This window comes from Rhea pennata, chromosome 1 (genome assembly GCF_028389875.1).
Source record: "Rhea pennata isolate bPtePen1 chromosome 1, bPtePen1.pri, whole genome shotgun sequence".
NCBI lineage: Eukaryota > Metazoa > Chordata > Aves > Rheiformes > Rheidae > Rhea > Rhea pennata.
The window spans coordinates 186,438,242-186,459,957 of record NC_084663.1 but is presented as its reverse complement, the minus strand read 5'-3'; the positions used below and the strand labels follow the sequence as shown (position 1 = coordinate 186,459,957).

General features: G+C 44.3%; 2 protein-coding genes across 11 annotated transcripts in view; one reads left to right on the top strand and one right to left on the bottom strand.

Annotated features, from left to right (window-relative positions):
- Positions 1–2,949, top strand: part of CAB39L (calcium binding protein 39 like) — a 62,147-nt gene extending 59,198 nt beyond the window's left edge. For 7 of the 9 annotated variants that reach the window (XM_062567029.1, XM_062567028.1, XM_062567026.1 and 4 more), the window contains one exon: positions 1,178–2,949. In XM_062567029.1, the coding sequence (XP_062423013.1) occupies positions 1,178–1,357 (180 nt within the window). In that variant the 3' untranslated portion in view covers positions 1,358–2,949. The remainder of the gene's footprint in view (positions 1–1,177) is intronic. The other 2 variants (XM_062567023.1, XM_062567025.1) reach the window with 2 other exon arrangements.
- A 3,188-nt stretch (positions 2,950–6,137) lies between these two features.
- Positions 6,138–21,422, bottom strand: CDADC1 (cytidine and dCMP deaminase domain containing 1). 2 transcript variants are annotated; one of them, XM_062567020.1, is made up of 9 exons: positions 21,323–21,422; positions 17,692–17,786; positions 16,756–16,933; positions 15,325–15,903; positions 13,262–13,311; positions 12,016–12,185; positions 11,310–11,499; positions 10,576–10,636; positions 6,138–9,474 (listed from the first exon to the last, which is right to left on the bottom strand). In XM_062567020.1, the coding sequence occupies exons 1-9, from the start codon at positions 21,420–21,422 to the stop codon at positions 9,401–9,403; spliced, it is 1,497 nt and encodes a 498-aa protein (XP_062423004.1). In that variant the 3' UTR covers positions 6,138–9,400. The 2 variants fall into 2 exon arrangements, with proteins under 2 accessions (XP_062423004.1, XP_062423005.1); XM_062567021.1 differs by having other exon boundaries at positions 15,325–15,870; positions 21,323–21,396.
- Positions 21,423–21,716: the final 294 nt, after the last annotated feature.

Genomic DNA, 21,716 nt, shown 5'->3' with positions numbered 1-21,716 from the left:
GGGTGGGAGCCCAACCTCTGCGCCCGTGACATTTCTGGATTTGTACTCCCTGGAGAAGGCGCAAAGCCCATTCACTGCTCATGCACATCCCCAAAGCCTTTATTGCTCAAACAGAGGGGAAACAACATTTCCATGGTGGAACGTTAAAGTTATTGGTGAGGGAAAGGATCTTGCTTGTTGTGTCTCGGCAGCAACAGGACAAATAACTGCTGAGAGCCCGTTGAGGGTAGCGAGAGCTGTGAGCTGACCACCTTCCTGACGCATAAACGTGTCCCTGGTGAGCAGAGGTGTTTTGAGTGCTTGGAGCATCATGCAGGAAAGCTTATTTTTGAGTGGCAGCTCTGAAAGCCTCCTAGGGGAGCCTTGCGCTGTTGACTCAGCTTGTGAAGTTGGGTGGCAAGGGGGCAAGTAGCCTCTAGAGCGTGGAAAACGGTGTGGAGCCCCGCAGCGAGCCTGCAGCTCCGTGGCTCCCGGATGGATCCGGCCCCCGTTGTCACTTGGGTGAAGTCTCAGTGAATGCAAATGAATGTGACGCAGAGCCGCGGGGCCGGGCAAGCGGCTGTGCCATCCGTGCGCGGCCTGGCAGCATGCTGTTCGGCACTGTCAGCAGATGTTTGTTTTTATTCTGGTTTGAACGAGCTCGGAGGAGAAGCTGGCCGCTTTCCAGCTCTGTCTGTCCTTAATTTCGTCACTTTTGGGTACAGAATAACTGGAGTTATTTATGTCGTTGCACAAGCGGCCGCGCAGTGTTTTGTTGACCAGCCATGGTAACCGCGGGGGAAGCCAGATGTGGGAACTCTTCTCGTTGGCGCGCATGTGTGTGTGCGCGCGCATGTTCAGCGATAACGACTGACGTCCGCAGCATCCTGAGAGCCCTGGGAAGAGCTTGTCACCGCCAGCCTTAATGGTCCGGCTTAAATGAAAGGCAGAAGAAAACGTTAGAAGCTCTATTAAAAATGAAGAAGCTCTGTTTAAAAAAAAAAACAAAAAAAGTAAAAATCAGGGGAAGCGATAGCACAGACATGCACCTTGGCTTGGGGCTGCTGCTGGACGTTTGCATCTTTTTTTCTCTGCCTGCCTTGGTCTAAGGTGCATAGCAGCAGCCTCTCTGCCCAGCAGCCTCCTTCTGTCACTGCTTGTTCATTATTTTCTTTCTTCTTTTTTTTTTTTACGTTAGGTTTTTGTGGCCAGTCCAAACAAAACGCAGCCCATTGTGGAGATCCTGTTGAAAAACCAACCCAAGCTGATCGAGTTCCTGAGCAATTTCCAGAAGGAGAGGACGGACGACGAGCAGTTCAACGATGAGAAGAACTACTTGATAAAGCAAATCCGAGACTTGAAAAAGCCGACGGCGTGAAGAACTTCCTCTCGCTTCCCGCTGTAGGCGTTAATCTCATTTGTTAAGTTCCTCTGCGTCCCTTAAACACCATCGTAGTGCTTGGGAGGGCACAGCGAGTGCCTGGGTTTTATGTTGTCTTTATTCCTAGGTGTTGAGAGCATAGGGGGGGTTTATGTGAAAACTAAACAAAAGATATATATCCAGAATAATATATTATTTTTAATCGTGGCTATTTATGTCAGTTTAGGACGTCTCTGTGTTAGAAGCCGGTCTGACAGATTTTCGTTTGCGCTCGAGGAGAACGAGCCTCTTCACTTACCCGTTACCAGCCAAGCTGAGCTGCCGGGGAGCGCCCAGAGCGGGCCGTCGGGGGACCGTGCCGTCTCTCCCTGCGCTGCGCTGCCTCCGACTGCGGCGCAGGGCCGCAGGCGCGCAAGGCTGCGAGCGAGCACCTTCGGCTCTGGAGTCAGCGGCGCTTACAGACTGGAGTCTTAGCGGGAAGAAAAGCAGTGAAGGTCATGCTTTCGCCTTTATTTTATTTTATTTGCTTTCTTTCATCTTCCAAGTTGTTGTTTACCCTAGAGCAGAGGTTTTCTGCCCAGCCCCTGTTAAGGAAGTGGCCGAAGACGTCAGCTGGCCCGGCCATCTCCGTCTGCCCCGTTTCCCGTGCCGGCCGGCTCCTGCCACCGTGGGCTCGTGCCCCGGCGGGAAGGGGCCATCGTCCCATCCCGATTACAGTCCCAGCCGTGAGCCGGCGTCGAGGCGAGCTCGGATGCCGGGAGCGGTGCCACCAGCTCTGCAGCCGCCTGGATTTTAATTCCTTCAAGCTTGCCTGGGTGGGAAGCGCTTTGCCCATGAATTTTGTTTGACGGTTGGGAACGGCCAGGAGGCCCTCGGTCCCCGAGGCCTTTGGGGAGCCGCAGGTGCTCGGCGTCTCTGGAGGCCGAGAGTGTCTACTGGATCCCTCGGTAAAGCTGAGGAGGCGGCTGGGCAGCCCCAGGCCCCGGAGGTGCCCGTCGCCTGCCACTCTCCATCCCAGCTCATTCGGATGCCAATCCCGCTTCTGCGCTCAAGTTCTAGAAGGAGAAGTTGTTGCACTGTAATATTTAAGCTTAATAAGCCTGTGGTCCCCCAAATGTTACCCAGGTGTGTTTGAAGAGTTCTTCCTTTGGGGGGGGAGTGGTCTCTTGTTTTCTACACGGGAAACGGAAGCGTTCCCGTGATGCTGGCTTAGGAAGTGGAGCCTGAGAGCGGGGAGTGGAAGTTTCCTCAACTCTTTAATAGCCCAAGTTCTGAGTTTCCCTGTTTGTTGTAGGACGTTTTGTTATCTAGCTAAAACTGTAGCTACCGCTTCAAGAAACGCGGTAGAACCGAACTGTAAAAACAGAAGACTTTTTCCTTCATAAACCTGTTGTATAGTAGGGTGACGGATAACGTTAATTTATGTGCTTTAGGAAAGGGATGAAACCGAGCAGACTGTGGACTCACGATTTGTTTTCAGATGTCAGATATAGGCAAAAAAAAAAAAGTCCATCTTAGTTGCCTGGAATTAAAAAAAATTATATATATTTACAAGCTATTAAAGGCATGATTACTGATCACTGTTTTCATCGCTGTGGAGTTTTTCTTTCTTTCCTCCTCCCCTTTCTGGTCATCCCTTAAGCTCTGTGCAGTGCTCACCTCTTCTTGCCAGCTGCAGTTTCCGCTAATGCAGTCGGGCGTGCAGCCTGCGCGTGGACCAAGCGCCCGCCGCGTCTGTGGAAGCGAAGGCTGGTGGGAGGTGCACCCGGCCTGGGAGGGCTGTTGGAGGCATCAAAACCTGGCCGTGGTAGGAGGTGAGGTCGCGCCCGCCTCATGGCGTCTGCGCTGCCAGGGATGTGCCAGGAGAGCAGGGGCTGGAGCGATGGGCCCGGTCCCTGCAAAGGTAGCCCTTCCCTGAACAAGCAGCTCTTAGACCGTAGGGCATAAGTGAGGGCATGTGAGAAGTGTCCATGTATGAGATGGGTGGTCTTATAATAAAATTCCATATATCAGCTTATCATACAAGAAGCTGCAAGTCCTGAAGTAAGTATTGACCGCACTTCTCCCCCAGCTCAACTTGCCTAGCTCTTTGAAAGAAGAAATAGCAGGAAAAAAAAAATCTCCCAAGCTTATGCACCATGATGCTATTCCACAGCAGGCTGGGACGCACGTTCCTAAGGAATTGAAGACGAGATCTTTCCTAGTGCCATGCTGAAATACCACTAGACCTCTCCGTTTCCTTTGGTGCGGTTAGTCAAGGCTCCTCGTCTTCTGTATCAGCAGCTGCACCCACGAGGAGCTCACAGCTTCTCTTAATGAATGTCTGGGGGAGCTGTGCGACTGCAGGACATGGTTCATCAGTGCAAGGACGGGAAAGAAGATTGGAGCCTGAAGAAAGAAAGAAAAAATGGAGACAGCCTGGGTGGCCAGTTGCCAGCAGCCTTTGGTAGGGTTTGTGTCTCAGGACTGTCTCTGCCAACTCGCCCTGTGCTCCTTGCTGGCATCTAAAAAAACATATGGGATACAGCAGAGGGCCAGGAATCCTTGATCTGTAATTCCTCATCCCAGGAGTCAGGGAGTTTGTGCTGCTAAGAGGAATATGATTAAAAGGGAGAAAGGCAGGTGTGAAAACACAGGCCAGCCATGGGACTTGGGCCTTCTATAGGTGTGGGTGGTGAGGCTGCTTGGGCCTCTTGATCTGCGTACTCCAGGGATGAGATCAGGGGAGAAGGAAAGAATGACTTGGACCCTGTAATCTAATGATAAAAAAAGTGGTTCCCAGAAGGGAGAGGAGATCTGGATTGCATTTGTCCTCCAGCAAGCGCTTTGCTATTGTCCATGAAATTGGAGCTGGGCTCCGAGAGCCCTGGCCCCTTTCCAAAGGATGCAGTAATGTTTGGTCAGCAGACTTCTCCCCCGCCCCCCCTCCCCTTCCCCTGGTCTGATGAATACATCATTCTTCTGTACAATGTGGAAGAGCTTCAGCTTTGTGGCTAAAGTGCCTCACTGCAGAATGGCCTCGGCCTGGTGGCACAGGTTGTGAGGCGGCAAGGGGAATATGGTTTTGCTCTCTGACAACTGTAAGGGTATCGACCCCAGCCCTTTCCCTTCTTGACTAAGCACCCTAGCATTTCCATGCCCTTCAAATAATTTTCCCAGGATTAGGCAGGGAGCTGAGTGGGTGCGTCCAGCAATGTTGGACTTCCCAATTCAAGCAGCAGCAAGTGCCTCTGCCATCCTCCCAGTCTCCAATATTTTTTCTGGGTACCTTTTGCAGTACTTACTTACTTACTTATGATAAAATACCTCTGTGTGGTTGTACATCACACACTCAGCTGGTAAGCGCATGCTCCTAGTAACGCCAGGGTTGTGGGTTCAGTCCCTGAATGGGCCAGTCCTTTGAGGGGTGGCCTAGGTGATCTCCAGAGGTCCCTTCTAACCTTACCAATTCTATGATTTGCCCACTCAGGGGGCAGCAGCACCCCAGCCCCCTGGCTGAGACCATCTCCCCATCCCAGGAGTTAAACTTAGCTTCATCCAGGCCCACTTTGCTGCTAACACTGACCTCTCACGGCTGTGCGGGCTCAGCAGCTCCGCTGGCTGCTGCAGCAATGAGCCTCTGCTCTTGCAGCAAAGGCAAAAATAGCCTCGGTTCAGAGTTAGTCAAATTAGGGGCCTTATGCGCCTTGGCTGGTTAAGACAGCCACATCGCGCAGCAGCACCGCCACTCCTGCCCCTTCTCTCCTTGCTCTGCAGCCTTCGCTGCGCTCCTCCTCTTCGCCAGGCTACTGTTGATTGCTGGCTGCTGAGCAGCAGCCTGCACATGAGAGGCTCCATGTCTGTGCTCTGGGCAGCAAGAGTGTTTTTGCCATAGTATTTGGCACTTTGAGGGTGACAGCTCCTACCTGCTCCCTTCTTGCATTTGCCACATACATTGAGAAGGAGGTGGCGCCACTGCAGCTGGCTCGTGCTACCGCTCCCTCCCTTCTGAAGAGAGGCCACGCAGCAGCGCATCGCTGTCTCGCCTGTAGCAGACACAACCAGCATCTTGGCACACGTTAAGAGGCAGCTAGGTGGGTCTGGGAAAACCGGAGCCCCAGCTGACGGGTTGCATGTTTGTCAACATTTCTCTGCAACTACCTTTCCGTGCAGAACAGAACTCAGCTTTGTGCACATGGCACTGTGGCAATCTGAATCTATTAGAGAGCTGCACATGCCATCTGCCTTTTTTGCTTTTCTTGCCGCCAAGTGATGATGCCTTCTGTAGCTAACAAATTAAAACCAAAAAGACAGGAGAGCCAAAATCAAAATTTCTTTAAAAGACTGCAAAACTTGTCAGAATTAAACATCTATCTGGCGAGCTCATCCGGTTACCAGCCCTGCTGACCATGCCCCATGCATTGCTTGCTGTGCATCTACAACATCTGTGCTCAAAAGCACTTCTGAAGCAGGTCTCCCATGTCCCCACTTGGATACCCTCTCTGTAGCCCTCCCAGCCAAGGAAAAAAAGCTGTACAGTGATTCACCAACTCAGCACTGCTTGAGGCAGCTCTTGCTCTCCACAGTGGGGGGATAAAATCTCCCAGGGGATCCCACCCTGCCTGGGGCTCACAGCAGACAAATTCTTCAGTGAGGGCAGAGGGAGGCAACAGAGGTTGGCTAAGAACAGCCAGCACCGCAGCCACGGGCACAGCCTGCGCCAGGAAAGGCTGTGTGCCCTTCACAGTGCTCAGCCCTCTAATAGCCCAAAGCACTTTAAAAAAGCACACTTCACTACTTACTGTCGGTTTAATTTATTAGCAGAAAACATGTTTTGCTGTAAGGCAGACGATTAACAGAATTTCTGTAATTTGCAGTCAAGAGGCCAAATAATTACTGGTAGCTAATACCTGCAATTAAAACAACTGTTTTGGCATGAATGTAGAAGATTCAAAACACCTATGGGAATGTTGCACACATACACACATACACACATATATATAAATAAAATATATACCTTTACATTTCTTAGTTTTAAATATATTTCTCTTTTTACATAAGAAACAAACATCCTAAAGTACACTTGCAAAACAAGCACTGCAGGAGATCGCCATCTTCTGTGGCTCTCCTGGGCATGTAGCTGATGTACATAGCAGCGCTTGCACGGTCTGTGAGCTGGGAGAGAAACCGCATTCACGCTGTTCCTATGGGCCAAGACAAAGCACCTACTCTCTAATCCCAGAAAGAAGCAAAAGTGCAGTTACACTGATAACTGGAGCCTACAGAAATTCATGAGTCTTTAGATGAATCTGTAGAAACATGGCGTGACAGAAAAGGGACTTCCAAACCTTTCAGCCTTAGATGCAACTCCAAATTTCACTGTAAAATTTGTACAAAAACCTGCTCTTAAAAGCTAATAAAAAGGAAAGGCTTACATTTTAAAACAATTCCTCATGAAGATTATCAGCAACATTCACATAGATCTTCAAAATTAAATTTTATTTAAAAAAAACCTGCCAGTGTATTTATTTAATGTGTGTTATATTTACTATGTATCTTTCTTTACCTTTTCAGGCCATCTTTGACTTTTTATGGACTTTTCAGTTTCCTGTAAGTGCCTATAAGACAGATGTTGTTCCTATAGACTTCTTTACCTATTTTGACACCAGCTGACTGATTACAAAACTTGAAGAGCCTTAAACCTGCACTTCTGTTCTCCCCTGCTTTTACCTCAAGTATAAAAATGTTGCCTATAGATTATGGAAACAAGTAGATTTGGGCAGTTTTTTGGACTTTTGGGGCTAACAGACAGTGTTTTTTTCTATCTGTAGAAAAAGTCAAGAGTAGTTATTCCAACACAAGATGTTTAAGAGTAGTGGGGGAGAAAATACGCCCCAATAAATTAATCTATGAATTAAAAACAGGTTATTAAAACAATCCTGCTTACGAAACATGGTGTAGAAACAATAAATGACTTTAATCAGGTCTGGAAGCCGCAAGCAAATAGTGCAACTCTCGATAAGGGAAGAAATCTTATCTGAGTTTTGCACAGCAACCAGAGCAATAACCCCCAAGCCTGCACCTGGATCTGTGCGGGGCTCTGAACCCAGCAGGCGAGGCACAGAGCTCTTGCTGCTGCAGATCCAGCTGCAAGTTCAGGACATTTCTTCCTCTGCTCCAGATCACAAGACCTCGTGCAGTGGCAGTTCAGTTATTTGTTTATGAGCTACTGTACAAAAACAGCCTTTTGAGGTGTGCCACAAAAACAGATTTCAGCATCCTTCCCTTGGAGAGTCACGTATTTCTCCTTTGCTCACACTGGTCCTGAAGTCCTGTGAAATGAAGCTGTGTGCATCCTGCTTATCAAGACAGCAGCAGTGCAGGAGGTCAGGCTATTGCCTGATGAGATTGCTGCTGCTACCTCTGCATGCACCACATTTATATGGCAGCTCTAGAATAGTCTTCAATTTAACTATGCTGAGAGAAACAGTAGCTTCTTGAGCTCCAGGGAGAGTAAGCACTTGTGCGGACAGCATGGCAGTAAGAGCACATAAGCATTCTCCAGCTCTGATGTCCAGGTACGTAAGAACAAACATACTCTGAGCCATGAGGAATCACAGTTCCTTGACGCAGTTATCAGCATCCAGGACTGTATCTTAAATTGCATGACCAGTTGCTAAACCGAGTAAGAACAGACTTCATGTAATTAATGCCACATTAAAGCTCCTTTACACACTGTCTAACCACAGCTTTGCTATCTGGTTTGAAATGTTTCCAAAGCCTAGAAGGAACCAACAGAACCTGCAGAGCAGCAACCTGGAGCCCAATTCCCCCCTCTAGGACTTTGGGAAGGGTGACAAAAGAAGACAAGATGCATGAAAGAGTTGGGAAGAGGCTATTTACATTCCCCACCAGCAGCAGAAAAAAAAAAGTTTAAGGTGTTTGCACTTGAGAGCTCTGCAGAAGAGCACAGAAAGTCTTGGAATAACTGCTAAAACAAACACCTAGAGCTCATATTCTAAGCAGCAAACAGGGAGACTGATCTCTCAAGATGAGATATGACCTTGCATTGTGGTTAGCTGGTTTCTATCCCCTCAAAACTAGCAACAACATAAGCTTGAAGTTGCAGTTCGTTTCTTCTGAACACTCCATCCAGGCTCCGCGTGTAATTACTCAAAGAATTCGCACCTAAAAAGGTACGGGCCACTCTAGTGGTACATATCACCCTATTTAAGGCACAACAGGACATCTAGCACTTTATTAGCTTCTGTAATCCGAGAAGCCTGTTAATGAAGCTGAACAAAAGCTAAGCACCAAGCATTCTTTCCTGTAGTATGTAGGGGCCAGCAAGATGCAAACAGCCAAATTCTTTTAAGCCTGAGTCCAGAATCTGAGAAAAGTAAAATTAATCTCTGTCTAGATTAATTCAGATGGGATGCACTTGAGGAAGCACAAAGGGCACACGACAGCAATGCAAGTATTACAGAACGGAAGAGCTCTGCTGCTATCTGTAGGTTGAACAGGCATGTATGAGAAAGGAGCTTGATCCACAGATCACTTATCTAGCAACCATTTCTATCCCATTGGCTTTGAATCCATTATATAAACAAACTGAGAAGTGAAAGCCACTTTCAGGAAATAGAAATAGTTACTAGTGACTACCTAGCTACCGTTTTTTAAGAGATTCCCTTGAACACTGTACTTGAAGAATGAGTACTTATTCTGCTAGCCGAGAGCTTAGAAATCCATTCCCTCAATTCCTATAACAAGTAGAACAGACACGATTTTACTATTATTCTGACCTATCGGCAGTGAACTTTCAGACTGATTTTTTTAATGTGTTAACAATGATTAGCCACCCAGCTCCTTCTTCAGAGAATACAGGTAGCATTTTTCCCCAGGAACTTCTAAATTAAAAATTCTATAAAACATTTAAGACATCATAAATAAACTTATTCTAAAAATCACTTTCCAAACAATAAATAAAACCCTTCCCTACTTGAAAGTGCAAAATAGCTGCATTATAAAAGTACAGAGCGAGATTGCAGGAGTGCTAATTATTCAATAGTGGCCAAGACACAGCTTCTTGTTTTGGTGCTGCTGGTCATCTAGTGATTTTGTTTTCTGGACCCCATCTGGGTAAAGAAAAAAAAAAGTGAAATTTGTATTAATACAACACTAAACATAGCCTAAATACCCACAGGCACAGGCATACTGAAAAAATACTTGGGGGAAGGGAGTAGTTGTCATCTTCCCTGTATTGAGGAACACGCAAACAACCATGGCAAGGTAAACACAGGAAGGAAAAAGAGCAACCCAAACGGGAGTTCAGCATGGAAAATTCCAGCACACCATCTCGAAGAAACCATTGTTAAAAAAAGGAACCCCTTTAAAGGCTCTCAAACAAAATATCCCACAACTAATCTTTCCCCAGTTAGGTCTGAAAACCATTAGCAGAAGACAGGGACAGACATGCCCTGACATTATGCAGTGATTACTAATGCTCCTAAACATTACCCTGAACTCTTCCAGGACTTACGAGGAAGTGCCAAGAAAAAAAGAGTCATGAAAACTATTTAGCTTCTTTTTCACATGATTTTCCCCACTGAATGAAAAACATGTTAAGGACTGATGATGGCGGGTCCCTTCTGCAGCACAGAAAGGGCTTCAGCGTAACAGTCATCTGAACTCCATTATCAGAAGGTGACAGCTCCCTTGCTACAGGAGTGCTGGAAGACAGGGATCGTATATGACCTCAGCCTCAGTTGCCATTAAAAACAATGGAAACAAGGAAAAAGAAAAAAAAAAGTTGATTGAAAAGCACTGGCATAGAATCTACATCATGAAAGATGCACTGGAAATTTCCAGAAAACATTTAAATGACTTGGCAGAGATCAATTTCCCCTGAAAAACAACAGCACTCCAAAGTACTTTAAAATCTTTTTAGAACATGATATAAAACATGATACAGTAGCCTGGAACGATCAATGTGCAAAAGAGCATACTGTGGGCCTTGACAATAGGACTACTAGATTTTGTAATGATTGCAAGTGCCAAGCATTTGTTAAACTTATGTTTTGGACTTATCCTTAATTTAAAAATACAACCCAAAATGTCCTGATAAGTTTTCATAGCAAAATCTAACTAATTGAAATCAAACAGAGAGGACTTCAGCTTTGTTTAAAAATGAATGTCACTGACTTCAATCATAAAATGCATTAATGAAACACACTTACTTTCTTTGGTTGTGGGATCACGGAATTCAAGGACATTAGTGTGAAATGGATTTAGTTGCCACTGGTAAGAGAAGAAAAAAGTTTACTTATTCCAGAAGACAAAAAAGCAGGGGGAGAAAGAGAAAATACATCACAGCACTCCACTGTAAGACACAACTAGGGGTGAAATAGGAGAAAAAAGTGTTTTTCCTCACATGTACACTTGAGGATAAAGAGTTGTTAGGGCATGTGTGGCCATTTATTCCTTTGCTAAGGAGAAACAAGACTGCTTGAACGAACAGTGCTGCAGTTTGTCATGGTGAGCACCCCCGAATGCAGGTGCACTTGCCCACTTTCAAAACACACTGCGGCTCTTTCAGAAAGGGCTGGAAGAGCCACAAAAGCACACAGTCACCTCCCACATCGGCTACTATTCTGTGATGGGAAAGGCTAGAAGAGAACTTCAGAGCTTGAGGAAACCGCCTCAAGCAGCAACAAGTAGTCAAAGGGAAATCTGCAAGGAAATAACACCAGAGCAAATGGGCACACTCTGCCCTACTCTCTGGCAAACAGCAGGGTAAAGCAACCTTCTCAGTGTCCTTGCAGAATAGTCTCCCTATTCCATTTGTACTTGATTAATTAGCACAAAGGGGGGGGGGGGGAAGCAGTCCTACATTGGCTGCAGATGCTTGCCCACTCCTCTCTTCTCACACTGCTGCCCGAAGCTTTAAACTTTAGTATATTTAGACACTTACTGTAAATTTGCTTACACCTTCAAGTTCATCAAACTTCATGTATGATATGTCTGCTTTCTTTTTTCCAGCATCAACATCTCCTGCATAAATTTGCTTGATACCAGCCCCTTTGATTAAGGGTACACATTCATCACAGGGACATTTTGTCACAAATATCATGCTTCTCTCATCTGGCTTTATTTCTTGACACCTACAAGCAGTCAGAAACAGAATTTCAAAGTTATGTCTTGATAGGTTTGAACAGTGACAACTTGATATCTCACGGGAGCAAGAAGTGCTGTGTTAGCCTCTACTCTCAGAAGCAGCTTATTCTTATTCAAGGGCACAAGCATAAGATCACATCTGCTTTGGTTCTATTGTCTATGAATGTAAAACCTCCTCCTGCCTTTCCACACATATCAGAAACCTCAACATGTACCACTCCTCCATATTTCAGGTTATAGCATGGTCCCAGCAGGAGGCAGAGGCTGTGGCTTGTATTTGAAAGACAGCTGCACACGTGACCGAACAGCCTTGATATCAAGTTCTCTCAGATGCTTGAAGAAACACCATAGCTGACTGTGCCTATGCACATCCAAGTTCTGCATCTCAGGTATAAACAAGATGGTGACTGCAACCCACACTTCATCACCATGACATCATGCACCTGTCAAGGGATTTTTGTGAACTGTCTCATTCTTTTCTGTGGTAAGAACAAATCCATTACCTGAATGTCAAGGCGTTCTGCTCAGCATGTATAATGTATCTGAACTTTCTGATTTCCCGATCTTTTTGTTTATCATCCATGTGTGGAAAATCAGCATATTCAGATCCAGCAGGAAAGGCATTGTAGCCACAGCCTACAAAATACATTGCTCCCGTTCCATCACAGCTTTTCTGCAATAGCAAGAAGATCATCACATTTGGAGATGTTTAAATTGTGTACTAAATCAAAGTGTTGTGCAATATATGTTGCACATTCTGTTTAGTATCTGAGCATTATTAGTTCTCGCCAAGTTACAGCAATTAAAAGAGGACTCAACTAACTACACGCCTGCCTGAAACTTTTCCACCAAGCTCCACAAGAGCTGCGTGGACAAACCACTAACACCACAAATACAAACCACTAGACTTTAGAGGCTTTTCTTTCAGCAAGTCATATTGATAGCAACAACAGAAAGTCTTGAGGATCCAGTCCTTAGTCCTTTCTGCAATGTACAACAAAAAAGAAAGCTGGGGCTCGTCCCTGATGTGCCAGGGACTGTATTTTACCTGTCTCTGAACACACCCAGTGACCAGTGGGCTGACAAAGAAACTGGCAATTGAAATTAGAAAAGAAATAAAACAACTATAATCACTTGATGACAGAAGTGCTAAAAAACAAAAGAGCAGGTTGCAGTTGGATAAAGAATGAGGGTTCTTGGACCAGTAATGTGCACAAAGACTTAAAGAAACAAATCCCTTACATTTTGATATGAAAAAGCAAACAACATTTGTGAAAAAATATCACTGATACAAAAAACGTGCTGAAGTCAGCATAGTGTTTCAACTGCACAAAAAAAAAAGTCTATAAGAGACTGTCAGGCTATGATTGCCCTGTTACCTCTCCATAATCCCTGCAAATAGGTACTGTGCAGAGTAAGCACATGCTGTCTGATCAACAGTTGTGGCAAAACCTTGCACCCAAGGCACTCGGAAAAACCGAAACAATGGTTACGGAAGCAAGCAAACTGAAAAGCTAGGCAAGGACACATGGAGGTCGTTCAACTCCTTTATCCTGCTCCTTCATCTGGACAAGGTAACATCGAATCAGTCATTAATTTAGTTACCAAAGAATGAGAAGTACAAGTTTTCATAGCACTGTCTGTCTGTAAGTTTATACATACGTGTATTTTTCAAAGTAAAATAAATTCTAAGATGATACACTTGTATGAATTGTGAGTGCAAGAAGTGGTAAGTTATTCCATACTTACAGATTTTCCTTCCGCCCAAATAATAGCTCCAACTCCTGTTTTATGATCCTCTAAAATACAGAATGTTTTAGTAGTAAGTAAAACATAAGGTACTTGCACGTTACCTATACACTAATATATGAAATCAGAGAGTAAGGAGCAACAATCTTGGGTGCTTGGTAGAAAGAGAAAAGCAGCACAGAAAGATGAGAGCTTCAACATCATATGAATCTGCTGCAAAAGCAAGGGTGTGGTTAACCATTCTAAGACTTGGCTGGGTACATTTGTTCCAAAATGCTGAGAAATAATCAGTGCATATATCAGACATGAAAATGCAAGCCAAGAATATGGACAGGTTAGCTGATTTGAACTATAAAACTGATTTAAAAAACCCTCCTATTTATTACTAAAATTAATCTCCATCGGTTGTAAAGTACATAGTTCTGTAGTCTCAATTCCTAACAAAATTTGTTTTATTTTATACCTAACTGGAGACAAAATGTTAACAATTGAATTCTGTGGGCTGTTTCCTACCATTACTGCAGGAACACCGAAACAAAACTTTCTATTATGTGACTTGGAAGTCTTTTACGCAACTTGGAAGTCTACCTCTGGAGTTACTGATGAGAGTCTTGACCAGTTAAAATGGAGTATGTTAAGGTGGGGGGGAGGGGGGAAATCAGGCTTCCATAGTGATGAATATCGTAGACAAAACTGTTTCAGTTAACTATTTTTCATGATCCTTAGCATTACTACCACACACCCTCACTTGAAGAAGGTCTTTTCCTGCCGAGGGCTGAGAATTTTATTTGCATTCTACATATTTATTAGTCATTGATGTATATTAATCCAGCAGAGAAAATATCTTATGATCTCACACCTCTGTTAGCCACCTGTACGATAGTGTAAAGCATCACAGTACATGTGTGGGAGGTGTTATATAAAATTCATACAGGATCAGGAACTTGTAACAGGACTAAAGCGGAATAAGAGTCTGTTCAAACACAGACCGGAGTTCAGGCTGAACAGCTCAGACAAAACTGAATTCTGCTGCTCCAAGAATGAATGCTGAAGCTGGGCCATTTTATCCTGCTCTGTACAATAGCTGTTGTGCAAAAACACAAAAATTGTTCCAGGCAACTTTTGAATTAGTTCTAAAACTCCTGAAAAAAGCGCACATGCACGTGCACACCCACCCACCCATTCACATCACAAGGTCTGAATAAGCCAAAAGGCACATTCAGCATCTAAATCAACAGGGTGTGTATGTATGTGCTTGTGTGTGGACGTGTGCATGCACGTGTGTCTGTGCGTGTGTGAGGGAGTGAGGGAATACTTTTGTTTTAACCTTTTAATATATGCCACCTATTTGTCTATAAGGGTTTATAAAAGCAACTGTCGTATCTAGATGGAAAGGAAACATTACTAAGGAGCACCATCAAATTTTAAACCTTCAGAACAATAATCTCCAGAAGAGTTTACCAACTTACTGCATTGCTACAAACACGGGAAGAATAAAAAAAGCGCTGAATAGAAGTAATCTTCATCAAAAGATAGAAAAGTCAACAGAAAAAAAAAACAAGAAAATCTGTGTACCAAATCCCCAGAATCTTTCCAAACAAAAAGACCTCAGTTATATAATCAATGCCACTAATAACACTGGGACTAGGAAACTTAACATAACTGTACTTAAATCCTCCTGGAGGAATACTATTCCACTGCTGTTTTTTGAAAAAACATACATAGTATCAAATAGGTGCCAATAGGTTAAGTGGATCAGAAGCATCTTGTGAAACATTGGTAAGAAAAGTCTCACAGGAGTCTGAAGGGTTTAAATGCTATTGTTGGCATTTAAACACGTGTTAAATGCACATGTTGGCAGGGCAGGCTTTGCTAGGACTGTATGTGAAATGCATTGATTTTTGTCTTGGAAAACCTCAGTGCTTTTAGAGACTATTTCAGAGATGCAGGAATGGACATACGCACTTTAAAGACTTGTAAGCATTTTGAAAAAACAAGACTGAAAATCAGGAACACACTGTAAACGCAAGAGCTGCTCTTCTCCCGCTACAGTAATAACTCACCTGTCCGATAGGCAAGTAGTCTGGCTTGAATCATACAATGCCTTGCAATTTCTTGAGGTAAGCCCTGATGATGCATTTCATTTGTTGGCTGCGATTCATGGCAGTAAAACCCAAAACATCCAAAGACAGGAACACTGGCAGCCACTGTGGCCAAGACCAAGACCAGATCTTTCATATTTTGTCTAAGGTTGCTGAAGTATGGATTTTCGCAGAGATTCTCCAGTCCTATTGTCATCAATATTTGCTTGTGCATTTCCTCATTTGAAATTAGGAACAAGCTTTCATACTCTTTTATTTTCTCTTGTCTACATTCAGTATAAAAGTCAGTATTAAAGTCAGGCTGAGATTTTGCTATTTTTTGAATGAAATCCAATTTGGTAGAAGTCTCTTCAACAAACTGCACCATATAGCACACTAAGGGCTGAAGTAAGACGCACACACGAGCACGACTATTTGACTTCAATCTTTCCACTGCTTTGGCATCTAGCTTTGCATCATCAGTAGTAATGGGATTGGACACCTCATTCTGCAAGCTGATTTCAGGATCTGCAGGCCAGTAAGAAATTCTGTTCACTCCAGCTGTAAGATAAGGTAATGCAGCAAAAGGAATTGTGCAAATATAGTCAAATATAAACCTCATAATTAACACATTACCTCATAACTGTTTTCACTCCTTTAAGGCCTTGGGTGCTGGTTAAAGGGTGTCATTTAACTTAACTTAAAGAGTGTTAGTATTCTGCTACAAGAATGCTAGCAGATACCAGTATCAAGAGGTTATCAGACCTGATAATCAGACTATAGAGAGAAATCAAAGTTTACTAAGTTGCAAGATCTTTGGGGAAGCCTGCTTTTGCATCTTACAACAGATGCATTACCACCAAACAAGGGGTAGCACTAACAGAAGCTGCTGTTGAGATTAAAGAGCAATACCTCCAGAAGTGCTGTACCAGCAGATCCCATCTCAGGAAGCATGACATGTCTTCAGCTCACTTAAGAAACAGCAGCCTTCAAGTACTCCCTGTGATTTCTGCACCAAATAACCCCTTCCTGTAGTACCACTAACAAGCAATGGGAGGGCAAGGAAAAACACAGCAATCTAGGCCTAGTCATCAGGCTTAGGGTTGCCTTGGAAAAGTGCCACCAGTATGTCAGAATCTCAGGGCTGCATCCCATCGAAAAGGTAAGAATTGCTAACAATACTGGTGGCACTGAGAAATAGGGTCTCGGTAGTAAATCCTACTTCCTGGATCATCAGCTACTGGAAATACACATTCAGTTCTGCTTATACCCTTCTGAAAAACATCAGTGCATGTTATGCAAGTTTGAGATCAAGACTGACAATAGGAACAATCTAAGAAAAAAAATGGCTTTCTCCTACCACCAATGATAAGCACAGCATTTACTCCTACTATAATATAGGCATTTGCTTACCATTTACAATCATTTTTAAACAAGTCGAACATGGTTTTCTGGAAAAATAAAGATCACAGTTTTTAAGTCTTGATCCATGTTTAATGAGTGCAATCTGACCAGCATGCAAGTCTGCACTGGAACAATGAAGACCAACAATCTTCATGTTTTTCACAACAACAAGACCACTCTTCTTTACCTACAGAAAAAAAAATCACTATTATTAATTTATTTTAGCATCAAATTGATAGAGATGTCACAGTTGGGTAGCAGTTAGCTGGCCAGAATTGGAGCACATTGCTTCTCAATACAAATTTGGATACAAATAAATAAACGATCTTTATGTTACATTTCCTCTAAGCAATACTTTTTGCCCTGCAATTTCAACATGTGCGTGATAACATCTGAGTACTATGGCCCTGTTAAACTTCAAATCAGGATTTTGTCACAAATTCCTGACTTTACTGGTCTAGATTTTGTTATGGGTAAAATACAGGGAACACAGAAAATGTTGTCAATTGAAACTGAAAACCCCTCTGGTTCACTCCCTGGAGATGACAGTTATCTCCTTTGTTTGGCACACAGGAATAAAAGATTCAGAAGGGAATTCTGAAACCAGCCATGGCCCTTATTCTGGGGGTACTCTGTGTGATGCAGGGAAACCCTCTGAGAATGCTGATGAATTTAATTTGTGTCTTAATCTTGCCCAGTCTGAGAGCCAACTGCTTGTCTAGCGTTATTTCTGTCTCTTCATTTACAGAAACTAATCTTGTTTCTAAAGCTTCTGTGAAAAAAGTGTATTTATCACAGAAACAATCTTTCATATGTGGATTCTTATGTTTTCTGGAGTATCTGACATATATGTCACGTTATGTAAAGAGGAATCTGGTTAAATTCACTGCAGAAGCTACTAGCACTTGTTCAGAAAGACCAATTGACTGTAAATGTATATCTTACCTGTGATTTTTTCTGTTTCTCAGCTGAGGGAAAGAGCTCCATCCAGAGACTGAACAAGGTAAAGAGATTGACCTTAGAAAGCCTTGGTATTTGACCTGTCATTAGAACAATAAGAAAAAAAACCACATTGTTTTAATAACTAAGATATGCAAGAGATGCTGCACAGCAGATGTGAGCAACCTTTCAAAGGTGGCACACTGCATTCCATTATTTCTCTCCTAGATTAGAAGCTAAGTATGTCAGGAAGGACACAGTCAGAGCTGGAACAGGCAAGCTGCGGACAGCTAGTGGAGCCGTATCCTGCCTCTCTTTAAGGGAAGGTTATCTTGGCCTTTAAGCTCTGAGATAAGATTTCTTTCAGAAGTGCTCAAGCTTCCAGAAAGGAGAAACAAAACTGGCACAAGTTCTATATGTCAAAAATCTCCCACTTTTAACAACCTGTGCATTGAATTTTCTATTTTATGAAACAATGTGGAAGCATATAAGCCAAGCAATCCAACATGCAGCAAGATTTTGCTTATAATGAGGGCTATGATCAGCTGTAGTGTCTTCATACACATTTCCTGCAATATTAGCCCCAATCACCAGTTATCTAGGTAGATGAAAGAAAACAGAACCTTTCTTCAGACTCAAATAAAAACTTTGAGCAATTTCCAGATTTTCTACACCAAAGCTTCAACCAAAGCTAGCCTGTCAACCATTTCCTGCTATTACAGCAGGTAATGCCACACTCTCCTCTTCAGGACAGCAGTCTGTCAACCCAAAAAGCTTGCATTCAGATGCAGAGATCAGCTTTGTACAACGAGAGAAAGTGGTGACACTTTCACTGAAACTCAGGGAGTTAATTCTACTTAATAATAAAGAGCAGACCAGATCCTGCATAACTCAATTCCCTTGTGTGATTCACAAACATTTAAAGAAATCCAAGACATATCTTGTAATTCAGCTTCAGGACCACCACATACAGAGCACAAATATCTAGATACACGTCATGATCTTACACCAACACCATCAGCAAAAGCAAGCAGCCATTGAGAAATCTACCAGTTGCAATACTTCTGCAGAAACCAGTTTCTGAATTAGGATTTTTACAAAATCTGCTTAGATTTTGGTTAGATTTTTACAAAAACTTATTCCTCAAGTGGCTGTCACTTCTAACCAAATAACCAAAAAGGTAGCAAAGAATCCCTTCTAAGCCCACCAACCACCTTATGATGTATCAGATCACTTCTACTCAAAATCTGAACAGCATAGCATCCTAGGCCACACTCATAGTATTGCTGAACATGCTACAAATGAAAAAGAAGGAAACTCTGCATTGCTCTCTAATGCTCATGTCATTCCAGCTATAAAACTGTCTTCCCTCACATTCAGCAAGAAGTTAGTTAAGACTCTGAAAAACCTCCAGTTCCTCTTTCAGTGGTGCCTACAGAGAGTTGTAACGAGCACACCGAGAAAGACATTTCTTTACACAGTTCTAATGGTTTGGAAGAGGCATAACCAGATATTTAGATTGTTTTAGTGGGAAAAAAGAGTTTGAAAAGGGGGCTTAGACAGTTTTATGATATGGCTGCAAACCCCAACAGAAAATTAGGACAGTGGATAAACATACTTACTTGAAACTCATGACTAGAATACCATTTTCACCCAATATTTCTGCAGCATTTTTTCACACAGAAATGAGAGCAAAATTAACAGAGATTTTGGAAAGAAATGACTGTCCTCTAAGCAGCAGCAGCTGATGCCATGGTATCCACTGTTCCTTAGACTGCACAGCTATGACATTCATGCAAGGCATTGCAAGAGGCAGCTGGCTAGCAGAACCAGACACATGTGCTACCTAAAATGTTCATTTTTAGAAAGTTTGAGGAAGATTTGTTCTCACTTGTACTAAAAAACTCTAAAAATAAGTCTACACTTACATGTATTTACACACGCAGAATTTGTTTTCTTAAATGTTCATTCAACTCAGTCTTGTTATAAGTCCTGTTCACACCTGTTGTAGCCTGTGCACAGTTCCCAAATGGCAAGTAAAATAAACAGTGTGTTTTATACCTACTCATACATCTCCCATCACGATTTCAATAACAGATGCATCATACAGAGCCAGTTTAAATTGGATTACACAACAAACAAAAACAAGTTTGAACTGCTATTTGTTTTCCTTGGCCTAATCTGAATGTGACACATTCAATACACTGCAAACAAATCAAAGAATGTACTGGTTTGCTCTCTGTTACGAACTGACATTAATTTATAAGAAGTAGGAAGACATTATGATGAAAAAGGAAGTACAGTCGTCACAATTATGATTTATACATACCCTCTTCTTTGCTCATGTAGTTCAATATTTTATTAAGTTCACCAGAGTGAAGAGAAGATACATTAAAGTGGCCAGGAAATATCTTTGAAGGTGGGGGGACACATGTAAATCCTACTGAATTTAAAAGCAAGTGCAGAAGATCAGGGAAGAGAAAGAATTAGGCTCTTAGATTTTTGCTGCTAATAGCAAAACTATGCAAAAGGTGCATCGCATCCTCACAGCATCTCTCCTCCGCACAGCCCAGCCCCACTCTTGCACAAATGCACAATTTTACTCCTCCAAGCACACTCCAGGGAAGGTGTGGTGTGAAGGTGAGCACTGGAGTGCTGAAAATCCTGCTACTGCTGTACTGGCAGGCAAGAAGGAGCAGGGCATTGCCCATCTGGATGCAGCTCAGCTACATGACTTATGATGTTCTTGCAGTATAGGACTTCCTAGTTCAAAGTCTGAAAAAAATCGTAAGATCTCATCTTACAAGTGAAAAAATAACAGTACTCTTTGAACACCACCAAAAAGGGAATCTCAATGTCATCATTTTAACTTGCCAGATAGCACCTGAAAAAGGAAAACAGAAATCATTTCCAGAGTTCATCTTCTTTGCTCACTTGGAAGTAGGATTCTCATAGCACTTGGAAGAACCAAACCTCATTTACACCTCAGAGAGACGCCTGGTGGCCTTGCTGTGGTGGCCTGAGTACCTCACAGCCCACGGGCAACCTGAACGTACACACTACTCCCCTCTTGGACAACAGCAGTGGGATGCGTAAAATGTGTCAAAAGTTGCTTAATTTGGGACTTCACAGCTTTGTGATAGAGTGACTCTCTGCCAAACTTGGGCCCTACTATAAAGGTTAGTAATGACACCCCTCAAAAGGAAAGCATTTTAATCAGTTGAAAATACAAGCTATAAAACTGGAAACCATCTTGACAGACCCAAATACTGGTTAGCAAAAAGCCTTACAAATAAGACTGAATGGAAGGGGGGTAGGAGAGGAGATACTTTACTGCCTTGCCTCCAACGAGCTCGAGCGCCTAATGCAAAACGCAGTAACGGGAAGGGCCGCCGGGAAGGAGAAGCCCTTACCAAGGTCCTCACGAGAGGACAACACGGAGCTGGGCAACGCAGACGCACACGGGCAGGCGGAGAGACTCAGACACGCACGCAGACGGCCCCCGCCCCCCTCAGGGCCCCGCCAGCCGTTAACGGCCGCTCCCGCCGCGCGCCGCGGCTCCCTCACAGCGGCGCGGCCGGGCCAGGCCAGGCCCCGTCCAGCCAGGCCCCCGCGGTGGGCACGGGGCGGCGCTCACCGGCCATGCTGTCGGTCTGCGTGCTCGCCGCGCTCACCCGCGGCCCCGCCGCCGCCGCCGCCGCCGCCACCTCCTCATCCTCCTCCTCCGCTCCGTGCATCGGTGCCGCCGCCGCCGCCGCTGCCCGCCCCGCCCCCATGGCGGCCGCGTCCCGCCCCCGGGGGAGTGGCCTCAGGGATGACGGGCGGGCCCTTTGGCCAATAGGCTGCTGGGAGGTGGGGAGAGGGGCGTGGCTTGTTGCCACGGGGCGTGGCGTGCCGGCTGTTGAGGCGAGGCGGCAGCGGGTCCGTGTTGGCTGCCCGGCCCGCATCCGGAGGCGGGCGGGCGGGCGGGGTGCTGGCACCGGCCCTGGCCCTTGCCGGCCCGGTTCCTCGGGCTGCTCTTGCAGTTAAAG